The sequence below is a fragment of the Carettochelys insculpta genome, chromosome 6 (assembly GCF_033958435.1).
Source record: "Carettochelys insculpta isolate YL-2023 chromosome 6, ASM3395843v1, whole genome shotgun sequence".
NCBI classification, from domain to species: Eukaryota; Metazoa; Chordata; order Testudines; family Carettochelyidae; genus Carettochelys; species Carettochelys insculpta.
Window position 1 is genome coordinate 10,573,366 of NC_134142.1, and position 23,080 is coordinate 10,596,445.

The 23,080-nt window shown below is 49.2% G+C and overlaps 1 protein-coding gene across 1 annotated transcript; it reads left to right on the top strand.

The window, feature by feature from the left end:
• Positions 1 to 9,276: 9,276 nt before the first annotated feature.
• On the top strand, positions 9,277 to 22,507 carry LGALS3 (galectin 3). Its single transcript, XM_074998648.1, has 6 exons — positions 9,277 to 9,377; positions 15,336 to 15,357; positions 17,335 to 17,652; positions 18,391 to 18,479; positions 20,162 to 20,330; positions 22,220 to 22,507. Exons 2-6 carry the CDS (start codon positions 15,340 to 15,342, stop codon positions 22,373 to 22,375), a joined length of 750 nt encoding a protein of 249 aa, XP_074854749.1. The 5' UTR covers positions 9,277 to 9,377; positions 15,336 to 15,339; the 3' UTR covers positions 22,376 to 22,507.
• Positions 22,508 to 23,080: the final 573 nt, after the last annotated feature.

The window sequence follows — 23,080 nt, forward strand, 5'->3', positions numbered from 1 at the left end:
AAGGCCTCCTCCCTCTCTAGGTTCACTCGCCTCTCCCCCACACCCATGTCTTCTCAGAACGCAAGCACAGAAGAGTAGCTCAAGGGATACAGGTAAATGTATATCACTAGAGGTAAACCGGTGTAGCTTAAACCAGCTTTCTGAACAAAGAAACCCGTACAGCCAAAATGACACTCTGCAGGTGGCATTACATCTACACTGAAGCTTTTACTGGTGTAGCCATGAAGTAGGGAGAGGGCAGAAATATATACATAATGAGTGTCATGCTTTTCAGTTTGTTTGCATGGCTCCTGAGAGGATCCTATTCCATAGGCTCATTGAAAGAACTGGCAAGTTATCATGGTTTTCAGTGGGCTGGAGCTATGGTCACATGACTTCCCGAGGCATTGTTGGGAATATAGGGTGTACAAATGGAAGGCTGATTTGTCAGTTTACTTGTATTTTATGAGCTCTTTGTAAATGCTGAAAATTGGAACAACTGCCAGTTCTTATAGTTATTGATTTAATACTAGGTTCCAAAGGGCTGCAGCTTCTGTGCCTTTAACTACAAAACAACTTTTCCTCCCTGTGTTGTTTATGCCTCAAGGTCTAGCTGCCTGCTCCATGAGGGGGCCTTGCTGGTTCTGGATGGGGCCTGTTTCAGCTGGCGAAGAGCATCCATGTTGCTGCTACAGCCAGCAAAATCTCTCTCACATCTTTTAAATAATTCTATAAGTGTCTGTTCTAAGCCTGGTTAAACATACTGACTGATCTTTGGGTTTGCAGCCCTTGTTTAACAGAATAACCTGAATCTACTACAGTTTTTCTCGGGGATCTGCAGATTGATTTTTTTTTTCCTTCTTCTCCTGCCAAAATTAATACCAAAAATTGCAACTGTGCAGAATCCCAGTTTGGACAGCAGAGGGCATAAAGGCTGTTTTAACAGACAGCAACTTCTAATTAACAATTGCAGACGCATCCCCATTGATCGTCTCCACCCTATCAGACACAATTTTCTTGTTGGGGTGTCTTACTGAATCTAGCAGCTCTTTCCATGCTTTGTAATGTCCCACTACACTGAGGAAGTTTTGTTTTGTCTCTGCCCGATACTAGCCCTATTAATGTCTCCTGCCCCTGTTTCTGAGGAGAGAGTAAAGCCAGCATAATTCACAAGTTAAAGGGCTAGTGGCCTTGTTTTACTCACTTCAAATCCATCAGCCTGAAAGTCTCATCTCTTTATTATACTTTGCCAGTGACAGATCTCAGAGCTTCCTTCAGCCGTAGGCTGTAATTTTCACTGTTTTTCTCTTCAACCTGGGTTTCTTTAGGATGAATCCAATATGTCACATGTCTTCCCAAGGATTTTTGTGCACTCATTTAGTTTGAGGGGTAGCTATGTTAGTTCATATCTGCAAAAACAAGAAGTCCTGTGGTACCTTATTGGCTAACAGAATTTAGTTTTTAGTCATTTAGTTTGATTGTAAACACAACACAAATTGGTGGCTTCTAGAATAATATGCCCTAAGTTTAAAATAAGTCTTAGAATACATTTATATTTAATTGTGTGCCCAGGGAGCAGGTGGGCAGAAATAGCACCTCAAAGAACAAATTCCACTAATAACCAATCCCCATGTAACTAACAAAACTGCTCTAAATCCATTCTTTTCTGATTTAATGTGTTGTAACTAATCATGGATAATGTGCCAGTCTTTATATATTTAAAATGTGTCTCCCTTAAGGTAAATTCTTCAAGTGCAAGAGAACATGACTTGCTCCTCCATCGATGAGATTGGTTTTAATGTCCCACCCCTTCCTCCTGAACCCACGGGAGGTCACTGTTCCAAGTAGCAGCCATTGGGCCCTTACTGTCTGTTAGTATTTCTCCCCTAGACATAGCTTCTTTGCCTGAATCCTTCCCATCCTCAGCCCCGTAAGGGCTCACATCTATTTGATGAGTGGGCACATGAGGTTCCGTGGGCTGCAGTGTACAGGAGATTAGGTGGTCATGATGGTCCCTTTGGGCCTTAAAGTCTATGAGGTATGATTGGATTGGGGAGCATGGGGATGGGGATAGCTTAGAATTGGTCTGATATGAGGCAGGAAGGAGCTTGAAGAGCGGTTATGGCGGGTGGATTATGTCAGGCAGCGAAAGGCAGAGTCGGGGGGTGGGGGGGGAGAGTAACTTCACAAGGTAGTTAACGCTTCTCTGAACCAAGCACTAGAGGTTTACCCTTCGTTAGGCTATGAGGACTAGCAGCTAGGGCACTGAATGGGAGCTTGGGATGCTTCTCCTCTTCCCAGTGCTGCCCTGCACTTCTGTCTCTCCTTCACTCCTTCCTCTCTTTAGCCATGTAGACTTTGAGCTCAGTAAATGCATCCTTTATACAGTTTGCTGCACCGTCTGCGCTCCAGACAGCCACAGAGGAGGGTAGTAATGTCAGGCCTGAAGTTAGGTATTAGATATTTTTTTTGAGTTCTAGCTTATATATATACTAGACCTAAATTGCTATTGTCATTTCAGTTTGTCCTTGGCTCACAGGTCAAGTGCACTGTGCTACCAGTTGCAACCTTTTGTATATTCTGTAAAAGCTGCAAATGTGCTTCTCTTTGGCATTCCCAGCCCCTTGGCACCTAGACTCAGCTCTTTGGGCATGGAGGAGCCTTGTTGTAGTTTTGCACAAGGGGAAATTAAAGGCACCAGCCAGACTGCTACATGTCTTGTCGGGGCTGGCTCTGTTCACACCAACAAGGAGCTGCTGTTTGGTGTGGGAAAAATGAGCCCCAGCAAGTCAACACTTGGCTTTGTGTGCACAAAGGTGAGGCCAGCTCCTTGCAAGCCAACATACGGATGTGGAGTACAGGAGCAGCGTGGAAGTCCTTGGCAGTATTTAAGCCTCTAATTCCCATTGAAATCACGCCGCAGCCAACCATGCTGGCAAAGCCCCCAGTGTAGATCCAGCTGTGCCAGCAGTAAACTGGTTCTGTCAACACAGCTAATGTTGTTCAGGGCAGTGGTGTCAGGGTATCCTCAGAAATGCTACTGTCAATAGATACAGCCTCCCTGCTAGGGCTCTGCTGTTACACCTATATCTGCACAGCCTGTCTCGTGGAGATGGGCCTCCACTCGTGCGAAAGTCCCACACCGGAGAGTCTGGCAGAGCTGGAGATGTAAATTACAGCTCTAGGAGCCTAAAAAGACCATCTCGTTCTTAATTGCTTAAGTATTCTTAGCACAGCTCACAGCCAGGAAGACCCTGGAAATGCTGTTCATCTGGTCCTAGGTTAGCAGGCTTCCGTGGCTCTCCCCGGAGTGAAAGCTGCTTTTGTTACTGCTCTCCAGATTACTCACCCACACAGCTTTCAGCACAGCTTCACGCTGCTGTCTTTGGCCAAGGTTACTGGATTTCAGAAGACTCTAGCTAGGCTTCATCTCAGTCATCTCTAGCTTTGTATTCATGTTCTGCACTGGACTCTGGTGAAGGCTCAGGAGGCCTCTGGCCCCAGTTTTGCTGCTTTTAATGCTGGTACATTTCCTCACTTATAAATAAGCCTAAATTTAGAACAAGCAGCTGGTAGGTGGGGATTTAATTGTGCAATGAATGAAGCTCTTTGTAATAAAAGTGGTTCGTAAAAATGTTCTGAATCGTTTTTGGGATTTCTAGTAGTTTCTTCCCCGGTGCAGAAGATTACAGGTGCGATTACCTGTGTGAGGTTCCTTCCAGAAAGAGTCCTAAGCTAATGACTGCATCCTGTATAAGGTACCTTTCTTTTCCACTGAAGTGTGTGTGGCAGAGAACCAGTGGAAGTATACAGGCTGCTAGCCAAAAGTGAGCTGAGATGAATTTGTGTATATTTCATGCTCCTGCTGAACTGCAGTTGGGTGGGTTGAGGTGTGTGCCTGTGACTCAGTTTTTGGTATGCAGGGCATGCTTGTAGCATGTAACTAAATTCCCTGAAACAGTGGCTCAGGGGTTTTGAATCGTGGGAATGCCTTGCTGTGACCAAGGCAGCTCGAATGCCCTGTCTCCCTTCCCCGTTCCTGAAGGAGGAATCACTCTTTGAGGAAGGAGGAGTTACCCAGGCTGCTCCTGCTCCCTGGCTGGAGCTGCTTTTCTGCTGAAACCAGCTCCCTCTGGCTCAGTGCCCGCTTTGGATGCTGCCCAGACGTGTCCCCAGCACGCATGCTACTACTCTTTGTCAGAGTTTGGTGTTAGTGCCCATTTTTGATCACAGGAGCAATAACCACCACCTCCATGCACAGAAAAATCCTGAATCAGGCCCCCAGCCCTCCTGAGATGGGCTTTACAATCCTGAGCTTTTTTTTTAACTCCTTCAAATGTAGCAAGTGTTGTGGGTTTTTCTCTTCCCTCTGCCGTCTGTGTGCTTAATGGTTTTCAAGCACAAAAGCTTGCCAGGCTTTCCTCCACCCCCCGGAGGGACAGAAATTCAATTTATCACTTAAAGGCAAGCGGAGTTTCTCATCCAGCTTCCTGACTCCACCAGCCAAACACCAAATAGCCCCTGTGCCTCATGAGAAGTATGAGAGCTGCTAAACACTGCCTGGCCCTATTATAACCAATGAGTTTAGTCAGAAACCCCAATGATTTATTATTTACCTATGTGAAATTGTCCCTCTTCCCACCCCCCAGCCAATTAAAACATTTATTCCTCAAAAAGTTCAGTAATACCATGGGTATGTCACAGATACACAAGGTGGAACCTGAAGGCAACACCAACCCAAGGAATGTTCAGCCAGCCCCAACCTGGCCTTCCTCTGGGCCTATCTAAGCCAGCCCTGGGTGCTCCAAAAAGTGCAAGGTAGGCTGTTACTTGGCGCACAGCGCAGGTTCTATCTCCCTGACCTGGCACCCTTGGGACCTGACTGGTCCCGATCCAGGGAATCTGCTGGACCGGTGAGGTGCAGAGGGTGTGGCATTGGCCAAGCAGAGACTCAGTAGTGGGGGCACTTGGGGGAAGAAGCAGGGTGGTTGCAGAGCCCTGGGAACTTGGCCTTGCCATAGCACACCATGCCCTGTAGCAGCTGGGCTGCGCACTCAGCCAGTGCTACCAGCTGCCAGACTGCACTCCTGGCCCCAGGGCTCCTCAGTCACCTTACCTCTTCTTCAAGCCTCCCCACATCCACGCTTCTCCCCCTTTATTCCCCATCCACCCCAAGCTGAAGTGCTGGAGCTGAGCAGTTCATGGGGCTCCAGAAGCTCTGGGAGGCAGGGAAGGAGTTGCTTGGGAGGGGAAGGGGGAGCTGGCTTTTCCAGTGAGTGCTGCAGCCTGGGATCATGCAGGGCAATGCCAGACCAGAGGTGTTGCTGGACTATGGAAATCCTGACTATGGAGGTCAAACCTGTATGCCACAGTTTCAAGGCTACCTGCACCTGTGACCCTCTCCAGTCTAAGTGCCCCCTTCAGGTGACCAGCTCCAGCCCTCACTTCTCTCCAGGTGGAAAAACTGCACTTTTCCCGCTCTTAGACTGCTTAGAGCCTCCCTGCATTCTACCTGTGATTTCTCAGCTGCAAGTCCTTCCTCCAGGGGCCATGACCCGTGGTCAATACAATGACCTGACAGCCTTCCTATACCCAATAGTAACAGAGGTGGCTGTGTCAGTTTGTACTCCAACAAAATTAAACAGCAGAAACATAGCACTTTACAGACTAACAAAGTGATTTATTCAGTGATGATGCCTTTCACTGCCTGACATTATCCACCGGCCATAACGACTCTTCAAGCTTCTTTCTGCCTCATCATCTGATCGATTCTAAGCTCTCACCATCCCCATGCTCCCCAATCCAATCATACCTCATAGACTTTCAGGCCCAAAGGGACCATGATGATCACCTCATTTGAAAAGGGGGGTTGGTTTTTGTCAAATATATACAGATAGGCCCAAAAAGAGACAAACAGGAAGACTAGGGGTAGCACATTATATACCAAAATTGGGAGTTAGTACCTCTAAAAGAATATCTGACTAGCAGCAATATGCTAGAATTAAGTTGGATCTTGGACATATGCTCAGCATCAGTCATTTTTCAGATTCAATCACAGGTTTTCTGAGGATAAAAAGACTGTCTTGGTACCAGATTTAGCCCTTACTCTGGGTTATGCTCATTTATTTGGGGTTATGGGGGGAGGTAAATAATTCTATGAGTGTGCTGATTGTGTTACTAGTGTTTGTAAGGTGTGTGTGTGTGCACACAATCCCTCTCTCTCTCTCTCAGAGGACTGGTTAATCACTTAATCAGCACATACAAGCTGACACCCTCATATGCCACCCCAGTTCAGCACGCCCACCACAATCCCCACTTTCATAGCACAACTGTTCTATTAGTAACCCACTCACAGGGCAAACCCCACAGGATTTTTGGGTGCTACAAGGAGCTTTAGCTTAGGTACAAGAAGCCAAGTGAATGGGAAGCCAAAACAACACCCCTGAGGAAGTGAGCAAGAAAGGAAACCATAACCATTTTAACAATAAAAATTATATATTTCTGGGTAGTGAACTGATATATTTAACAGTTACAACAGTAAATAACCTGATTACAAAGGTTAGGGCTAGCAAGCCTTAAAACTAATTACAAAAGGCTAAGTCAGGAGGCTATGCCTAGACAGAGAATTCACCACTCCATGGAGCTTGTACTGATCAGAGGTCCCAGATGGTGATGGTAGCTCTAGCGTCCAGAGGGCAGGAGCCAAGCAGAGCCCCCAGCACAATCAGGCAGAGGATGAAGTCTCAGTGGAACTGATACAGTGTTTACAGCCAGGCATCAGAATAGTTTCTTTTGCAAGGGTAAGTGTTTTTGTAGGGCCAGGACAATAGTTCCAAGAACACTGGATTTGATTATGGGTAAATAGAGGCAAGACAATAGAGACTGATCATGCCTGGCTATGGGTGATGTTCCTTGAAAGAGCTCACAATGCAATTAGTTATTTTCCGTGTTTTGGATAGCAATAGGAGCCATTACTAGAACTGGTCTGATAATGACTTAATTTAATTATGAACAGGCCTGGGTTCATTAGCATGTGGGGCAGAGATTTCCCATCAGGCAGTGCTTTTCTGCTCTTGGTGTCCCATAGGTCAGTGTGGTTTCTGCTTTGGCAAAACTGCTCTCCGCTCTTAATGCTAATGAAGATGCTTCTCTGCTCTATCTTCAATGCAGATGAGGCTGGGGGTGTTTCCTTAATCCAGTCACCCTTGTTGATGGGATTTAGGTGTGTCTACACCCACCTGTTTCAGCTTTTGTCTTTGATTCAAGCAGAGGCCTGGAGAAGGGAAATCTGTTTTCCATGAGTATTACTCCCTGGTTCCCCAAGAGCACAGGACAGACCTGTGTCATGCTCCAGTTCCCCACAGAGCTGGTAGGTAACAATATGTTTCAATGACAATATATTTCTAATATGAGTTAGTACTACTGGAGAGACATGTCATATTAGTATGGATTCCAGCAAATATTGAGGTAACAGGGAATGAAAGGGCAGACAAAGCAGCTAAAAGTGTGGCTAGAAATGGAAGGATTGGCCTAGAAATATCCTGGAATATGCAGGAATTCAAAAGTTCAGTACAGACAAATTTGAAAGCGGAATGGCAAAAATTTTGGATGAATGAAAAAAGGAAGGTTTTTGGAATTGCACTACAAAGTGAGGACTATGACAGATGTGTGACTGGGAGAGGTCACTGAAGACCTCTTGGGATGTCTGAACATGAGCTGAACATGCTACTGACTCCCATCTTCTTGCTCTCTGGGGCTCCCCACCACCCTGTTGTCCTGAGCCAGATCCTATGGTCTCCCCCAGACAAGGCACAGAGTTGTGGCCCCCCTGCAGAGCAGTGCAGACACTGATTTTTCTTCTACTTGGTGATCACTTGATAATGAGTAGGACATTTTCATATCACCCTTCTATTTGCCAGTCCGTTTATGGCTGACTGGCCCCATTCTGGATCCACAGGTCGGATCACAGAAGGGGCAGGTGTTGGTAGCTGTTGGAGGGGTACAGGGCAGTTTTTGCTGCTCTTTTCGTCTTCTCTGCCTCTCCCCGTCTGCGCTGCGGTAGGACCTCTCAAACTGTGCCACCCCCTCACGGATCACCACTCTTCCCTGGGGCTGGTCCTGGGCAAGGTTCTCCCAAGTGTCAACACCGACGCTGCACTTTTTCATGTGTGCCTTCAGCACGTCCTTTTATTGCTTCCTCTGACCCCCAACGCTCCTCCATCCTTCTAACTCGGAAAACAGAATCTGTTTTGGGAGGCGCTGATCAACCTCCAACCCCCGTGACCAGTCCAGTGAAGTTGTTGGTGAATGACAATGGCTAATGTGCTGGTCTGGAAGGATGCAGTTCTAGGGCACAGCACCCAGGAAATCAACCCTCAAAAGGGATCAGACCCCTGCCAATAAAATTGTTTCTGTGCAAAAGACTTTTCATAGTTAATTGCCACGCAAACAAAAAGTTTCTAGACCCTGTTGTCACAAAAGACCTTTATCTCTCCAGGTGCTTATCTGGCCCCCATGCCCAGCGTGCTTGAGATCCCTGAATTAGGATGGAAGGTGTGTTGACGCACAGCCAGTGAATTATGGGCTGCAGCTGAGAAGCTGAACAGTTAGATATTCACACTGTTACTTCCTTACTCAGCAACCTTGCTTGGGCGCAGCGCATTCAGCTTGCACAACAGGGAAGGTGACCTGCAGTGGGGTGGGGGGGGAAAATGGGTTCAGTGCCCTTGCAGGCTTCTTTGTGGTGAGGGAAGGCAGGCCTGGGAGATGTTGGTTCTCAGGTTATTGCCATAGCAGGAATTCAGGTCTGGTGCGGCCTGTTTTTGCAGAAAGCTGGGGAAGCAGTTGGGTTCTACCACCCCACAGAGCGTCACGCTGACCCTGAGACACCCAGGTGGTGTTTGAACCTGGCTGGGGACCCCTGGGGCAGCTGGCACCATGCCAGGGGCCGAGTTCTGGTGCTCAGGTTCTCCGGAGCAATGGGCAGAGAGGCCACCAGGCGGGCTGGAAGCCGGAGCTGATTCATCCAGTGAGAAACTGGTTTTTATTCACTCTCACTGCCTCCTGCTTCACGCCCATTGACCCTCAGTGGGCAGGAGTCCAGGCCCCAGCCACTACTGCTGCAGGGCTGCAGCCTGAGGGGGAGCCCCCCAGTTGGGGTCTGTTCAACCTCGTAGGTCCCACCGGCCTCGGAGGAGCCCTAGTCCCCGCCGGGGGAGGCCCCTGGCAGCAGAGGTGCGGTTCCCTTCCTGGATCATCCCCCGGCGAGCCTGGTTTGCGGCCGGGCCGGCTCCCACCTCCCGCTCCGCCCCTGGCCCCGGGCTCAGGCCGCGCCCCGCCGCTCCGTGGGAGAGCCAGGCGCGGAGCGGACGGCGGCGGCACGGCCCGGAGCTCGCAGGGTGAGCGGCGCGTGTGCGCCGGGGTCGCAGCTGCCTCGGGGCGGGGCGGGACCCAGCCTGTCCCCGGGGAGCCGCCCGGGTGCCGCGGGAGAGCGGCCCCTGGCGGGCGGGCGCCCCGGTCCCCGCCGCTACCGCCCCGCCTCCGGGCCGCGTGTGCGGCTGCTCAGCCCGCGGGAGCCCCCGGCTGACGAGGGGAGCGAGGGTGCCCCGCGGGATGCGGCTCTGGGACCCGGGGGGAAACTGAGGCACGGAGGCGGTACGCGACGGGGCACAGAACCCGGGGCCGGCGTGTCTGGTCCCCAGGCGCCCGGCAGCCGCTGCGGCCGCACAGCGGGGTCGGTTCCGGGGCGCCTGGGAGCTGGTTTACTTCTGGCCCCCGCAGGGGAGCGCTTCGGCCCAAGGGGCGGGGCGGGGCGGGGGGGTGTTAAGCGCCCCCGAGCAACAAAAGTTTTGTCCCTCACTTGCAAGAGAGTTTAGCTTGGAAATAGGAGCATCTGTGTAATCCCCTGTGCTGTGTGTGTGTGTGTGTGTGTCATAGGCATGTGTCCTTCGTTAAGTACCGTGTGTCGTGTGGGTGTGTGTCACTGGCTAAGTACTGTGTGTACAGCATGGGTGTGTGTGTCCCTTGCTAGGCATTCAGTGTGTGTGTGTGTGTGTGTGTGTGTCTGTGTGTTCGCAGCAAAAGGGGCTGTATTGAATGTTGTCGTGTGATTTTAATCCCTGTGCTGCTGACTCTTCGCCCTGCCTTGTGCACCACAGCTGGAGCGATGGCTGGGTGGGGGAGCAGCCATCTGGGTGAGGGCTCTCCAGCACCACAGGCTGGCGTTCTGTCTCCGGCAGCAGCAGCTGAGCCGGGCGGCTGCTTGCCGCAGCGTGCAGTGGGAGGGAGGGAGGAGTGCGCAGAATGGCCGGGGGTGCTGTGGTGCTGTCTCTGTTATCACTTCCCTGGTGCATTGCAGCCCAAGAGTTCTGAAAGAGTCGCCATGGCTTTTGCTGCCTAACAGTATTGTCTATACTAGGGCAGGCTCCAATTTTTGATGAGGGAGGGGCCGCTAAAAGATGGCAAGGAGTTCCACAGGTTGACTGTGCGCTGGGGGAGAGGGCTTTATGGGTTGCCCCAGGAAAATCTCTCAGTTGCTATTGGCCAGAAACCAGCCAGCGGGAGCTGAGAGATTTTACTAGGAGTGAGGACAGGACCAGAAGCTTTCCTTCCTCCACAGCTGTAGGGACATTGGGGGCTGGATATAGCCCACTGGCCATATCTTGCCCACTCCAATCTATATAGAGCTATTGTTGAAATATCTAGACAAAATATTTCTGCAGCAATGGGGAGCTGTGAGGACTAGAATTGTTGGTTGGTGCAGAGCTCAAGGAAGGGATGTTGCCAGTTTTTAGCACAAGGCTCAGGATATTTGGTTTCTCTGCCTAAAGCCCCAGTTCTGGGAGTCACGTGATTATGCAAATGGCCATTTCGAAGATTACTCATGAGGTGCTGAAATACATATTCAGTGCCTTATTAGCATGCCAGCGGCCATGGCATTTCAAAATTGCTGTGGCTCGCTGCTGCATGGCTCATCCAGACGGGGCTCCTTTTCAAAAGGACCCCTCCAACTTCAAAATACCCTTATTCCTATCTGCTGATAGTGTGGACACGGCTTATGTGAGACCAAGCCATGAGAAGCAGAGGAAGCTTCTAACCCTTGAGAGCTGCAGCGAAAAATCCCCAAAATGGGAATACTAAAGCTGCAAAAAGCTGAAGGCAAATACAAAGAACCCAAAAATGAATATTTGGCCTAAAAGTGAAGTTTTTTAAAAATTCCTGATTTTACGGGTCCCTGATCTTTGGCTTAGGAACACGCAGGTTGGCAGTGAGATGTTCAGTGGCATCAGTAGGGCCCGTGGATGCCTCTCAGGATGGGAATCTTGCTCCACTGCTTTTTCTGAGACTTTTTCCCACCCACTGACATGCGCAATGGGCGGCCCCAATCCTCTGCACATGGGCCCTCCCTGCCTTTAGTAAGGCCATGTCTACGCTAGCAAGCTCTTTTGCAAAATTTGGCCCTGGTTTGAAAGAACATGCAGAGCCTCCCAACACAAAATTTGCTCTTTCGATCCCAAATTGAAAGACTGTGGCTCTTCCGGACGCTGCCAGGCACACATGATGAGGATCTTCTGCCTAGTTGTTGTGTTACCGTAGCACCGAGGAGCCCTGGTCAAGAACCACACCCCTCTGTGCTAAGGCAAAACAACCATCCCATTTTACTGGCTGCATTGCAGTGATTCCTGCTGCTGGCAGAAGATTATACATGCAGGTCTAACAAAGACGTTCTCTGTCCCAGCTCAGCATCAGAGTAACTATTTTTGTTGCTAGGTATATTTAATTCTTGCCTTTACTGGCCTGGGTGCTGGTCATGGCTAGCCCCTGAATGTTTAGAGCCTGGTTTTTGGTTCCCTTGCATAGAAAGGTTTTTCTAAATAACAGCTGCAGTTGTGAGTGGCAGAGACGTACAGTGATGCTCTGTTACCAACCTAGTGGCTGACCCTGCTTTCACTGAAGTCAGTGGGAGTTTTGCAGCCACTATGCTGCTAAGAGAGGCAGTGTGGTCTAGTGGTTAGAGTAGTGGCCTGGGACTCTGTTTCATCCACTGTCCTTCATGACTTTGGGCAAGCAACTGATGGCTCTGTGCCTCAGTGTCCTCATCTGTAAAATGGGGATTATGATACCTCCTTTGTGAAACACTGTTGTGATTTACTGATGAAAAGCACTAGCGAAAGCTGTGACTTTTATCCTGGTACAGCATTGTCTGGCAGGGGGGCAGTAAACTAATCATACGCCATAACCCAACTTCCTGTATTATTAATGGAAGAAGAATCCAGCTCCATCTGAGAGCAGTTGATTAAAATGGTTGAAGTTCTGACTCATGTTTGTGCCACACCCAAGCCCTAAGCTATACAGAGCAGCCATGTGTTTTTCCAAAAGAGGTTACTATGGTGATATCCCTGAATCTAAAATAATAATTAAAAAGAAAAGCTCTTACATAGGTTGTGGTTTTAAATTGGGGCTCAGAACCCTGTGGTCTGCCTTTAATTTTTTTAAAGTATGTCGAAACCTCCACTATTGGGGGATGGGAGGTAAACAGTCCCTGGGTTTTGTACTTGGGTCTCCTAGGCTAAGAGTCACAACCGCTCACATGACAAATCTAGAAGAAAACGTGTTACGTAGCTGAACGATTGAACCAAGCTGTTATGCAACTTAAAATGCAGCCAATCGGGGAAAGAACAAAATAAAATGGCACCACATTACTGCACAAAGCTGCTGTGTGTCCGATGCCGACCTGGCCGCCTCACTAACACACACCGTCTTCCACAGCTTGCTGCTGGAGCACACTGCATTCTGTTCTGTCCAAGGCAGGACGCTGCATTCCTCTCTCACTGTTTTCTCCTACCTCTGAACCTTACTTGGTTGAAATCAGAGACTTTGTTTTGCTATGTGACTGGAAAGTGCCCTGCATTTGTGTAGCGCTATAGAAATAATAGTTAGAATGCTGGAAAAGCTCTGGTTGCGAACCTGTGCATTATCACTTCCTGATGCAAATCTATTTCCAGCTGTTACACCAGAGGAAAAAAGTTGTGATGAAAAGTATTGGAGGAAAAAGTGGTGTGTAAAGCGTGGCTCTACCTTTTGCTTCCTTTGCATTGCGCAGGGCCAGTTTTTAATCTCTGTAACACTGATGTACAGCCAGAGTAACCACATCGATTGAGTCCCAGTAACTCCACTGAAATCAGTGTCACCAATTTTGTGTCCAGGGAGATTGGAACCTTATCAGAACTGGCAGCCGTTCAGGAATCTCAGGCTGAAGTCTATTACCTCACACAGATTCAGTAAGAAACTGTGGGTGCAAAAAATCATCTCCAGTATCAAAAGCTAGCTGGAAAATGACAGCCAATAGTAACATAGCTATTACCGCCTGTCACATTTTTTTCATAATCTCAGTAGAGTCCTGCATGTCTGTGGTTGTCTGCTTTATAGCCACAGGTAGCTGCAGCCGTGGCTGTGAATGCTGAGCTCCATGGCTCAGACTTGCGGGTACAGATGTGGATAAAGTATCAGTTTTGTTTCTAGAATTCTGCAAATTTGCAGCTATCTGCTATATATCCACAAGTAGCTGCTTCTGTGGATGTGGATGCAAATATCCGTGGCTCGTTTGTGCAGACGTGGATGCCAATTTTGTAGCCCTGCAGGGCTCTAGCTATCAGAGAGCTTCATTTAATTTAAAAGGCTTCACTTTTGTTGGAAAGACAGAGGCCAGGTCTGCACTAGACCTTCAAGTCGATTGTAGATACACAAGCCCAGCTGTCGCAATTCTGTAGCTGGAATGATCTACAATTGGCTTACCTGACCAACCTCCCTTTCTCCTTACGAGACTGAGGAGTACATGGGTCGAGTGTCGACTCCTGTGAGTTCAATTTCACGTGGCCCGCTAGCTGCACAGAATTGAACCCTGGCAGATTGACCCGGACTGGGTCGATCTGGGTGGTGAAGACATACCCTGAAATTCAGCCACACTTTTTCTCTCATTATGGCAACCTACATGTGCCTAACTTGCAGCTCTTTGGGAGTGTTTACGCATGGGCTGAGTCAAAACGGCTGTACCTGAGTAAGCTGCTGTCCGTGAATGTTATGTGAAAAAGAGGAGCTGGTACTCGGCCCCTTCTCCTCCACCCCCAGCAGCTGGGGCTGCCACTGCTCTGCGCCCCAGCTGGCTCGCCGCCGGGGAGCTTCTGGGACCCCGGCTCCTGTGTCTGGGCGGTGGGGAGTTCCAGCTTCTGGCCCCACGCTGCTGCGGTGCCAGTAGGATGTTCGGCAGACCCACAGCGGGTAGCCGGCCTGGGCACCAAGCCCCATTAGGAGCCCCAGTGGGAACCCAGCCGGGGAGGGAGGGGTCCTACAGCCCCACACCTGGGAGCCAGCTGGGGTGCATAGCCCCACCAGCAAACCGAGCTGCGGGATTCCCGGCAGGGGAGAACATTGGTGTGGAGGTGCTGGTATTCAGGATGGACATGTACTGCCACAAGTAAAGCCCCGTTACACAGTATGTCTTTAAAAACAAAAAGCAGTCAAGTAGCACTTTAAAGACTAGCAAAATAGTTTATTAGGTGAGCTTTCGTGGGACAGACCCACTTCTTCAGCCCATTTCTTCGTTCAGACCACTTCTTCAGTATGTCTTTAAGTAGGTGTTAAACCCCCACACTTCAAATGGGTCTTCATCTAATCTACCCAGGAAAGAGAACCTTCTCAAATCCTTCACAGCAAAGACAGCACCAAGATAATGGCCCCACTATCCATATTTGCACAATGTAGCAACCATCCATGTAATTTGCAGTCCCCAAGCACCGATGAAAAAGTCTCTTGTTTATTAGCTGCCTTCCCACCGTCTGGACCCACAGGATTAATAGAGAGGAAAAACAGCATCTAAGCACAGTAGCACTAATTGTAAACCTCAGCCCAGGTTCTGTTAGCATAACACCCGGTGTGGTACTGATTTCTTCTCATTTAATATGCGGCTACCAATATTTCATATGGACATCATTAGCCTAGCTGGTCTGGTATGGCTCTGGTCTGAAGCAGTGGGTCTCCCACGAAAGCTCACCTAATAAATTATTTTGTTAGTCTTTAAAGTGCTACTTGACTGCTTTTTTGTTTTGATAGTATATAGACTAGCACAGCTATCTCTCTGTTACCATTAGCCCTTGGTGTAGTTGAGAGATTTGCTGCTACTGGAAGTAGCAAGCCCTTGGGGTGAAAAGTTGCCAGGGTGTAGGACAGGGGATTTGTTCTTCAGCGTGTATGAAACGCCAGGCCAGGCGGCTTTTGAACATGCAGTGCTGAGATCCGTTATCTTGTAGGTGGAATGTGGAAAAAGCAAGTAGTGACTGTCTCATTTGTCTTTGTTTCAGGAAAATGGCCGACGGATTTTCCGTAAGTCCTGACTATTGGTTTTGAGCTTTGATCACTATGAGTGATGTTGCCTTGTACCACAGTGGGGATGGGGGTGTCTTTTTTTTTTTCCATCAGGGCCATTTGACCCACAGAAAAAGTCAGTTGTGGGCCACACGCAGCCCTTCTGGGGGATGCAGAGGTTCAGGGATTCCTCTCCGAGCCTGGCAAGCTGTCCCTTACAGCTCCTGCCTGATGGGGGTGGAGTGTGTGTGTGGAGTGTTGGGACTTTCTCTGTGCTCCAGCTTGAGGCAAGAAATGAGGGGTTCAGAGTGCAAGGAAGGGGCTCAGGACCGGGCTGGGGGTTGGGGTGTGGGAGTAGCACACGCCAGCTTACAGGATTCCACTTGGGATCACCAGTCTGCTTAATATCAGGTCTCCAACGGGGTTAGGGCAGTTGCTTTGGGGCCCAACAGCTCAAGGGAGCTGGAGCTCTGGCCACCACCATTGCGGCTATGGGGTATCAGCGTCCAGGGCTCTGCCCCCTTTGATGCCAGTGCAGCACTGCTAAGAGCTAAGTGCCTTAGTCCCCACCCCTTCCAGGGGTGTGGAGCCAGGCCCCCCTCCCCACTTCCTGCAGGGCCTGCAGTGGCTGTCAGCCCCAGCGCTTGAGATGCAGCCCTTAGAGAGAGAGTGGTGGTGGAAACCAGGGTACGTGTACATCAGAGTGCACAGTAAGGACCAGTAGTGGAAACTGTTCCATATAAAACAAAGTAACATGCTTCCAGAATCTAAACTCAACTCATGAGTCCTCCACGCTCCCCACCGGCCCCACTCACTCCAGCTCCTTTCCACTGTGTTCAGCCAGGTGGCTGAGGTCCCTGTTTCAGAGATCAGGTCCATTGGCAACGTGCCTTCACAGACTGACCAGGGCCCTCTCTGCTGCTCCTCAAATAGACCAGAACAGACCATTGGGTTTCACCTGAAAGCGGGAGTTCCACCTCCACTTACTTGTACCTGTTGGTTTCCTTCGGAGGTTTCTGCATGCTCTTCCTTAGCATTTGACTCTGTATTGAGAGACTTCTCCAGTAAGACATCCAACGGTCCAGCAGGGAGGTGAACGGCTCCACTTCCTGCCTGGAGAAGGTTGCCTCGCGCGATGCCACCTTTGAGGGCTCTGCCTTTAACTACAAGGCCCAGAGCACAATGTTTTCCGCATGTGTGTCCAACTCTTCACGTTTTCCATACAACCCTCTCCTGCTGTGGACGCTGACCAGTGCACCGCAGGGTTGTCGGTAGAGCCCTTATGTGAAGTGCTTTTGATGTGTCCGAGTGGATCCCCCATGCCCTCTGCCAGAGTCTTGGGTCACAAAAAACAACACTCTGGAGGGGGCTGGACTAGATGACCTCCTGAGGTCCCTTCCAGCCCGAGGATTCTGTAATACTGGTGGTGCGCATTTGCACAGGTCTCTGTGCCCATAAAATTTATGCTGCACATGGATTGGAAAAAAAATTGAAGGGAACATTGCTCTGGACCTGCCTGTCCTAGTCCAATCCCTGCCCTTCCTTACCTCCAAGCCAGCAGTCCCTCCTTTCTAATCTGCCTGGGGCCCTCTCTCCAAGCCCATGCCATGCAACTTTGGATCTCCAAGCTCTGTGAGATACCATGAAACATTCTAAACCAACACCCCACCCCCCACCCCATGTCTAGAGGTAGAATGATAATGAACCTGCTGTTTTCATAAGGTGTGGGAAGTAAGGGGGGGTGAGGGGTGCTGCAGAACCCCTAGGTTTTCCACCAAGTGCCCCAACCATTGGGTCTGCTGCTGCCCCGTGGCTCTGCTGCTGGCCCCAGCCACTGGCCAGGCATGCAGGTTCCCAGCTGCTGGCCCTAACTCTAGTGTCTGCAAGATGAGGCTGGGTCACCCCCCCAGCTCCAAAACCAGTTCCAGCACCACAGGCTGTTGGGCAGGCCGGATGCAATGGCAGCAGACTGACCATGTTTTGTCTTCCGTCCAGTTATCTGATGCCTTATCTGGACCTGGTAACACAAACCCAAATGCGCCTCCAAACCAAGGCTGGCCTGCTGGTCCATGGGGAAATCAACCTGCTGGTCCATGGGGAAATCAACCTGCTGGTCCATGGGGAAATCAACCTGGGGCATTTCCAGGATACCCTGGAGCACCAGGGGCATATCCTGGAGCACCAGGGGCCTTTCCTGGGTCACCTCCTGCCCCTGGACAACCCTCAAGTGGACCTGGAGCACCTCCTACTGCACCACAATTTGGACCTGGATTTGGACCAGCCCCTCAGCCAGGAGGACCTGCTGCTCCGCTGGTGACTGCTGTTTAATTTTTTAATAGCTTCCAGTTTTGAGACAATCGGTGGTGTCTGACAGGTTGAGAACAGGTGCGACCTGTCTGGCTGAGAATACCGTAGAACATAAATTAGGAATCGGAGCACAGGGGGCTCAATCTTGCCAGGTGCAGAAACTCTCCTGGAAGGTGCAAATGCCCCTCTGTCTCCCAGCTTCAATGGGTGTTGGGCGTGCTTGAGTCCCAGCCATTAGAGCAATAAACAGTGCTACTGCTTGGGAGTGTGAAAATGCTCACACGTCCCTAATCCTTCATGGCGAGTCAGATGGTACAGAGCCAGGACCTTGCTGGAAGAAACAAGTCGCTCTGAAAGACACCACGTTTCCTATTGTTAGCACCTTGTTTCTCTCAATTGTCCCTGAAAATTTTAACTCCACTGGTGTGATTTCCAAAGCAAACGTCCCAGCAACTGTCAGCTATTTAGCTGGGCAGACTTGTTTGCTTGACAGTAGATTGTAAAGCACCAGTAACTGGGACACCGTCAGTCGTCTCCCTCTCACACTAGCTATGTGGCACAAGGGGCTGGGGTAATTTTCCTGCCTGGGTCAGTGACCCAGGCATCCAGCAGAGCTTGTTGGATTCCTCTGCTTATTAAGAAGTGATGAAAACAGGCTCTGCCTGTGCATTTGTAATCCACGTTGTTTGAAATGATGCCTACAAGTCTGATGCTTGCTCCTCAAAAGTTCCTGTTCATTTGCAGAACGTCCCCTACGATCTGCCCTTGCAAGCTGGACTCATGCCTCGCTTGTTGATAACCATCACCGGAATGGTGAATCCAAAGCCCAACAGGTAAAGCGTAATGGAGCAATGAGTGTCGCCAGCTGAGCCGGGCTGGGGCTGCTGGGAGGAGCGAGCTGTGCTAATGCTGGGTTAGCTTGGACTTGCATTGCACGCACATGCAGGAGCGTAAAGCGGAGGAAACAATCCCACTGCCTGCTGGGGCCAAGCGTCAGAGGGTATAGAAGTCACTGGGTGCTGTTGCTTCTATCTTTTCCCCCGCACAGCCCTCTACCAAGAAGGGCTGGGGTCTGGGCACAGTGGTGGTCCTATTTGTAGTGACGTGGAGGCCAGAGCAGCTGAGTTGGCACAAGGGCTGACTATGTTTGCTACTGGCATAGGCCAGTATGCAATGCTGACTTGCTAGCTCACGTTCTGGACACGGCCATAGGACTGTGCTGCTCAGCCCCTGGGGAGCAAAGGCATTGCTAAGGCAAGGCAGAGAAGAAATGTAGTTTTAGCTGTGGCTTGAGCTGTGTGTGTAATCACCAGCACTGTATTGCACTGTGCTGGAGGAGTACAAAAGGGGCAACGTTCACACGCTGCCATGAGCAAGGGCAGTTTGACTCAGAGAAAGCGTGAAGCCTTGTGCTTGGGGATCCAAAAGTGAATTTGGGCCACAGCTAGAAACTCTTCTACAGCTGGGTTTCAGGTTACTATGGAGAACCTCTCTCTCTCTTTCTCTGTGAATGTGTGTTAATGGAATTTGCATGTAGTGTGTGGTGTGAACAAAACTCCAAATCCCCTTTATGCCCCAGAGTGGCTCCCCTATCAACCAGCACTAGGAAGCATCCCACAGACACTACCAGGCCAGTCTACAACACTCAGAAGCCCCCTGGACAGGCTGATCAGCTCACATGCGTGGAATCTGTAATCTGAGCTATATGCCTCCATATTTTGCAGTTTTGTACTAACTCAGGTCCATCTTCTGGGGCTTGATTTCACACACCTGGGCGGGGGGAGGACACACAAAATCAAACCAGCAGGGTTGAGTCGACCCCTGTGCTCCGCAGTCTCACAAAGAATAAGGGAGACTGAGGGACAGGTTCCCCTGTCAACCTCCCTCAGTGAGGACAGCCAGGTAAGCGGATCATAGACCAGTTGCGTCCAGCTGTGCAACTGCTGTAGTTGGAATTGCATATCTCCAATTGACTTTAAAGTCTAGACCTGGTCTCTGCTCACAGGATCAAAAATTAAAGGGAACCCCCCTCTCCTTTCCAACACTTTCCATAAGATGGCCGTTCCTTAAACAGAAACCTCTCTGACTAGTCCTTAGAAATGCAACCTGGGGAAGTTATGATGATGGGGCAGGACTAGTCCCTCATCAGATTGCTGTTTGCAAAGCACTGCTTAATTTTAGATGCCTAGGAAGGTTTCAGAGCTGTTAACATACTAAGTTTGTGAAAGCCGGATCCAGGGCTGCCTGTTTTATTAGGCTGGTGTAATTTCTCATGCAAGCACCGCCCTCCTGAAAGGTGAATGCACTTTTTAGCAGGACAGAAGTTTCCTGGCTTTCTGCTTTTGAGTGTTGCCTAAGCTGTATGTCACTGCAGCCAGAAATGTACTCTTGTTTTCATTGTTTACTCCTCCTTGACTAAAGGCCAATGCTGTAAGAAATAGCTGACAAGCTGAATCACAAAACTGCTCTTTCCCCGACACCACATCTGTAATCTCTCCATTTTCATTTCTTGCAGATTTTCACTGGATTTCAAGAAGGGGCAGGATATTGCCTTCCACTTTAATCCTCGCTTCAATGAGGAGAATAGACAAGTCATTGTGTGTAATTCAATGATTCAGAATAACTGGGGGAAGGAGGAGAGAACAGCTCCCTGGTTTCCATTTGAAGCTGGCAAACCTTTCAAGGTATAAGTGAAACTTCCTACTACAGGTCTGGTGATCTGATATAGCCAACACTAACCAAACTTTAAATGTGTTATTTTCCAAATAGCCACTCCCTAAACATAAGCTATTGGACATGGTCTCATTACAAAAATGGCACCACAATGGTACTAACTAGCCCCTGTCTTTGGCATGCTAGGTGAATGGGTTACAAGATGCTACCTTTTCAGGCCTACAGCTGGTCCTTCCAGAACAGCATCTGGGTGCATTCACATGGCAGCTCTTGGGAAGCTCACATGGCAACTGTCCCTTTTGGTCGATAGAGGACAATCTGCAGGGCTGTCATCTTCCACCAGCACTAAACTCAAAAGCCAAAGGCAAATTAAATTCCTTTTAATGCCAAGAAAGGTGAGAACAATACTGAGGTGCAGTGACATACAAGCAGGGTCCCAACCAGCCAAGGCTGGGGAGTAAAGACTTTGCTGCTTGTACAAAGGAAAGAGTCTGTCAAAGACACTTTAGCGATCTGAGTGTTTTACCAAAGGGGACATTAAGGTGGATTTTACCTGAATTAGCACAATTTGTCATATGTATCCATTCTGTAAATGTTCTCAATTGCTCCCACCGAGGCTCAGGGCCTAGCTTCTGCCCCTTCTGGGTGCTCCACGACTATCTCCCATGCTCAGGTCACCTCTCTCTAATAGTTACTAATTGGGCTGCTACCCAAATTGTAGCCGTGTTAGTCTGGATCTGTAACAGCAGCGAAGGGTCCTGTGGCACCTTATAGACTAACAGAAATGTTTTGCGCATGAGCTTTCATGAGCACAGACTCGCTTCATCAGATGCCAAGTGATCAGTGAGTCTGTGCTCACGAAAGCTCATGCGCAAAACTTTTCTGTTAGTCTATAAGGTGCCACAGGACCCTTCGTTGCTATTGTAGATTAAGTCTCTCAGCAGAGCATGAGGAAAGTGAGCTAATGCAGAAAACAGCTTTTCAGGGAACGCTACAGAACAATCTAATGTGTGGGCACAACCAGGCTGACCATGTACAGGCACTGCAACCTCTCATGGATTAGCAGGTCTCCATCTGTGTAGTATCAAAGGGACATGCCTGCATCCTACTTGGCTAGCTGGAGCAGTGGAAAGTCAGGGAAGCAAATGCCCTGTTACATATTGATTTGCCTCTTGGTTTTGGGGTGGTTCACTGGAGGAACAAAAGACCTGAAGAACATCCTTCAAACACCCTGAAGGTTGCACTGTCTCTCCCCGACTCCCTGCTGGTGAAACAGCTCCCACATTACTTCTAGAAATGTATGGAAGTTAGAGTCTTCAAGGCCTTTGCTGGCTTATTGTTTAAAACAGCCTTGCAAAGCTCTACCTGACCAGGCCACTAAGACAGCAGGGTGTTGAGATAGGGTGGGACCGCTAGATCTTCTTGGCCATTTTGCCTGGGGTAATATAGCAAGCTGTGACAACTTGCAGGCTGGGGATGAAAATGAGAACAAGTTGTGTAAAGGGGGACTAAAACACTTGGCTTCCGTGGGGGAAGGGCAGCAGAAAGTGTTTGTGAAAAGTCCTCAACCACAGAACTGGGACAGCCTGGGTGACCATCTCACTGCAGAGCTTTCCTGCTTGCTGTGGAGTTGTGATAGCTCCTGAGGGGAACTTCAGTCTGCACCTTCTGTCTGTGGAACAGGTGGAGAAAGGCAAAGGGCCTTTTTTCATCCCCCCATACCTACCCTCACAGTAGCAACCTCATTTCACATCGGCTGCTGCCAATGTGGCAACAGCCCCCAGTCGCCGGTAACCTAAGTTTGATTCAGAATAATAACCATAGGCTCTGTAGCCTGGGACTCAGGCCCTGAAACCAGTGCGACATCAAACTCATCTGCTTGTCTGGTGATGTTTTTCAGATCCAAGTTCTGTGCGAGACAGATCATTTCAAGGTAGCTGTCAGTGATGCTCACTTGCTGCAGTTCAACTACCGGCTGAAAAACCTGACCGAGATCACCAAACTCAGCATTGCTGGGGACATCTCCCTCACTAGCATTATGCCTACTATGATATGAGTGGTGCTTTACAGTGTAACCCTTAAGGCCTGAGTGTGTTTCATGGTCTTTCTGAAACAGCAGTTAATCTTTTCAAAGAAAATGAAGCTTTTTATCCTTTGTACAATAAACATTCTTGTACTTCAAGTAAAACTGCTTCCATGTTTATCTAAGTTGGGTATCAGAAAATGCAAGGGCTTTCTTAGGAAGCCACAGCAGTTTAAGTAGGGGAAGAATTTAGGTCGACACCCCTTCTGGAATTTAATATGCACTAGCAGAGCACAACAAGAAGTCCTGGGTTTATTGGAGTGTAAACTTCTGTGGGCAAAGACCCACTGTGTCAGATGCATCTTGACTTTACTGCAGTCGAGAAGTGCTTCTCAACACACGTACGGCTCACAATGGTAAATAAGTTGAAGAACGCTGCTGTGCAGTCAAGAGAGAATGTGATTGAAAAGCATCCAGTACTACAAGTGTGACCCCGTGAAGTGCAATACAGCTATCCACTCATGCCTGTTAGGTGAAGATATTAGGACTAAGTGAGGCTCCAGAAAAATTCCTCTAGAATTACAGTTGGAAATAAATCAGGAAATAACTTTTCAGACAAACAAAGTTTAAGCATATCCAAAAAATAGATATCCACACCTATGGCACTGAAAACAAATGAAATTTAAACCATAAATGTCCCATTAAAGATAAATTTAATAAAAAGTTGTAACATACCAG

Bases quoted from the DNA above. Each gene is read 5' to 3' on its own strand.
- LGALS3 (XM_074998648.1), top strand. The intron at 17,653-18,390 runs GTGACTGCTGTT...GTTCATTTGCAG, and splicing joins GAGGACCTGCTGCTCCGCTG to AACGTCCCCTACGATCTGCC. The intron at 20,331-22,219 runs GTATAAGTGAAA...GATGTTTTTCAG, and splicing joins AAGCTGGCAAACCTTTCAAG to ATCCAAGTTCTGTGCGAGAC.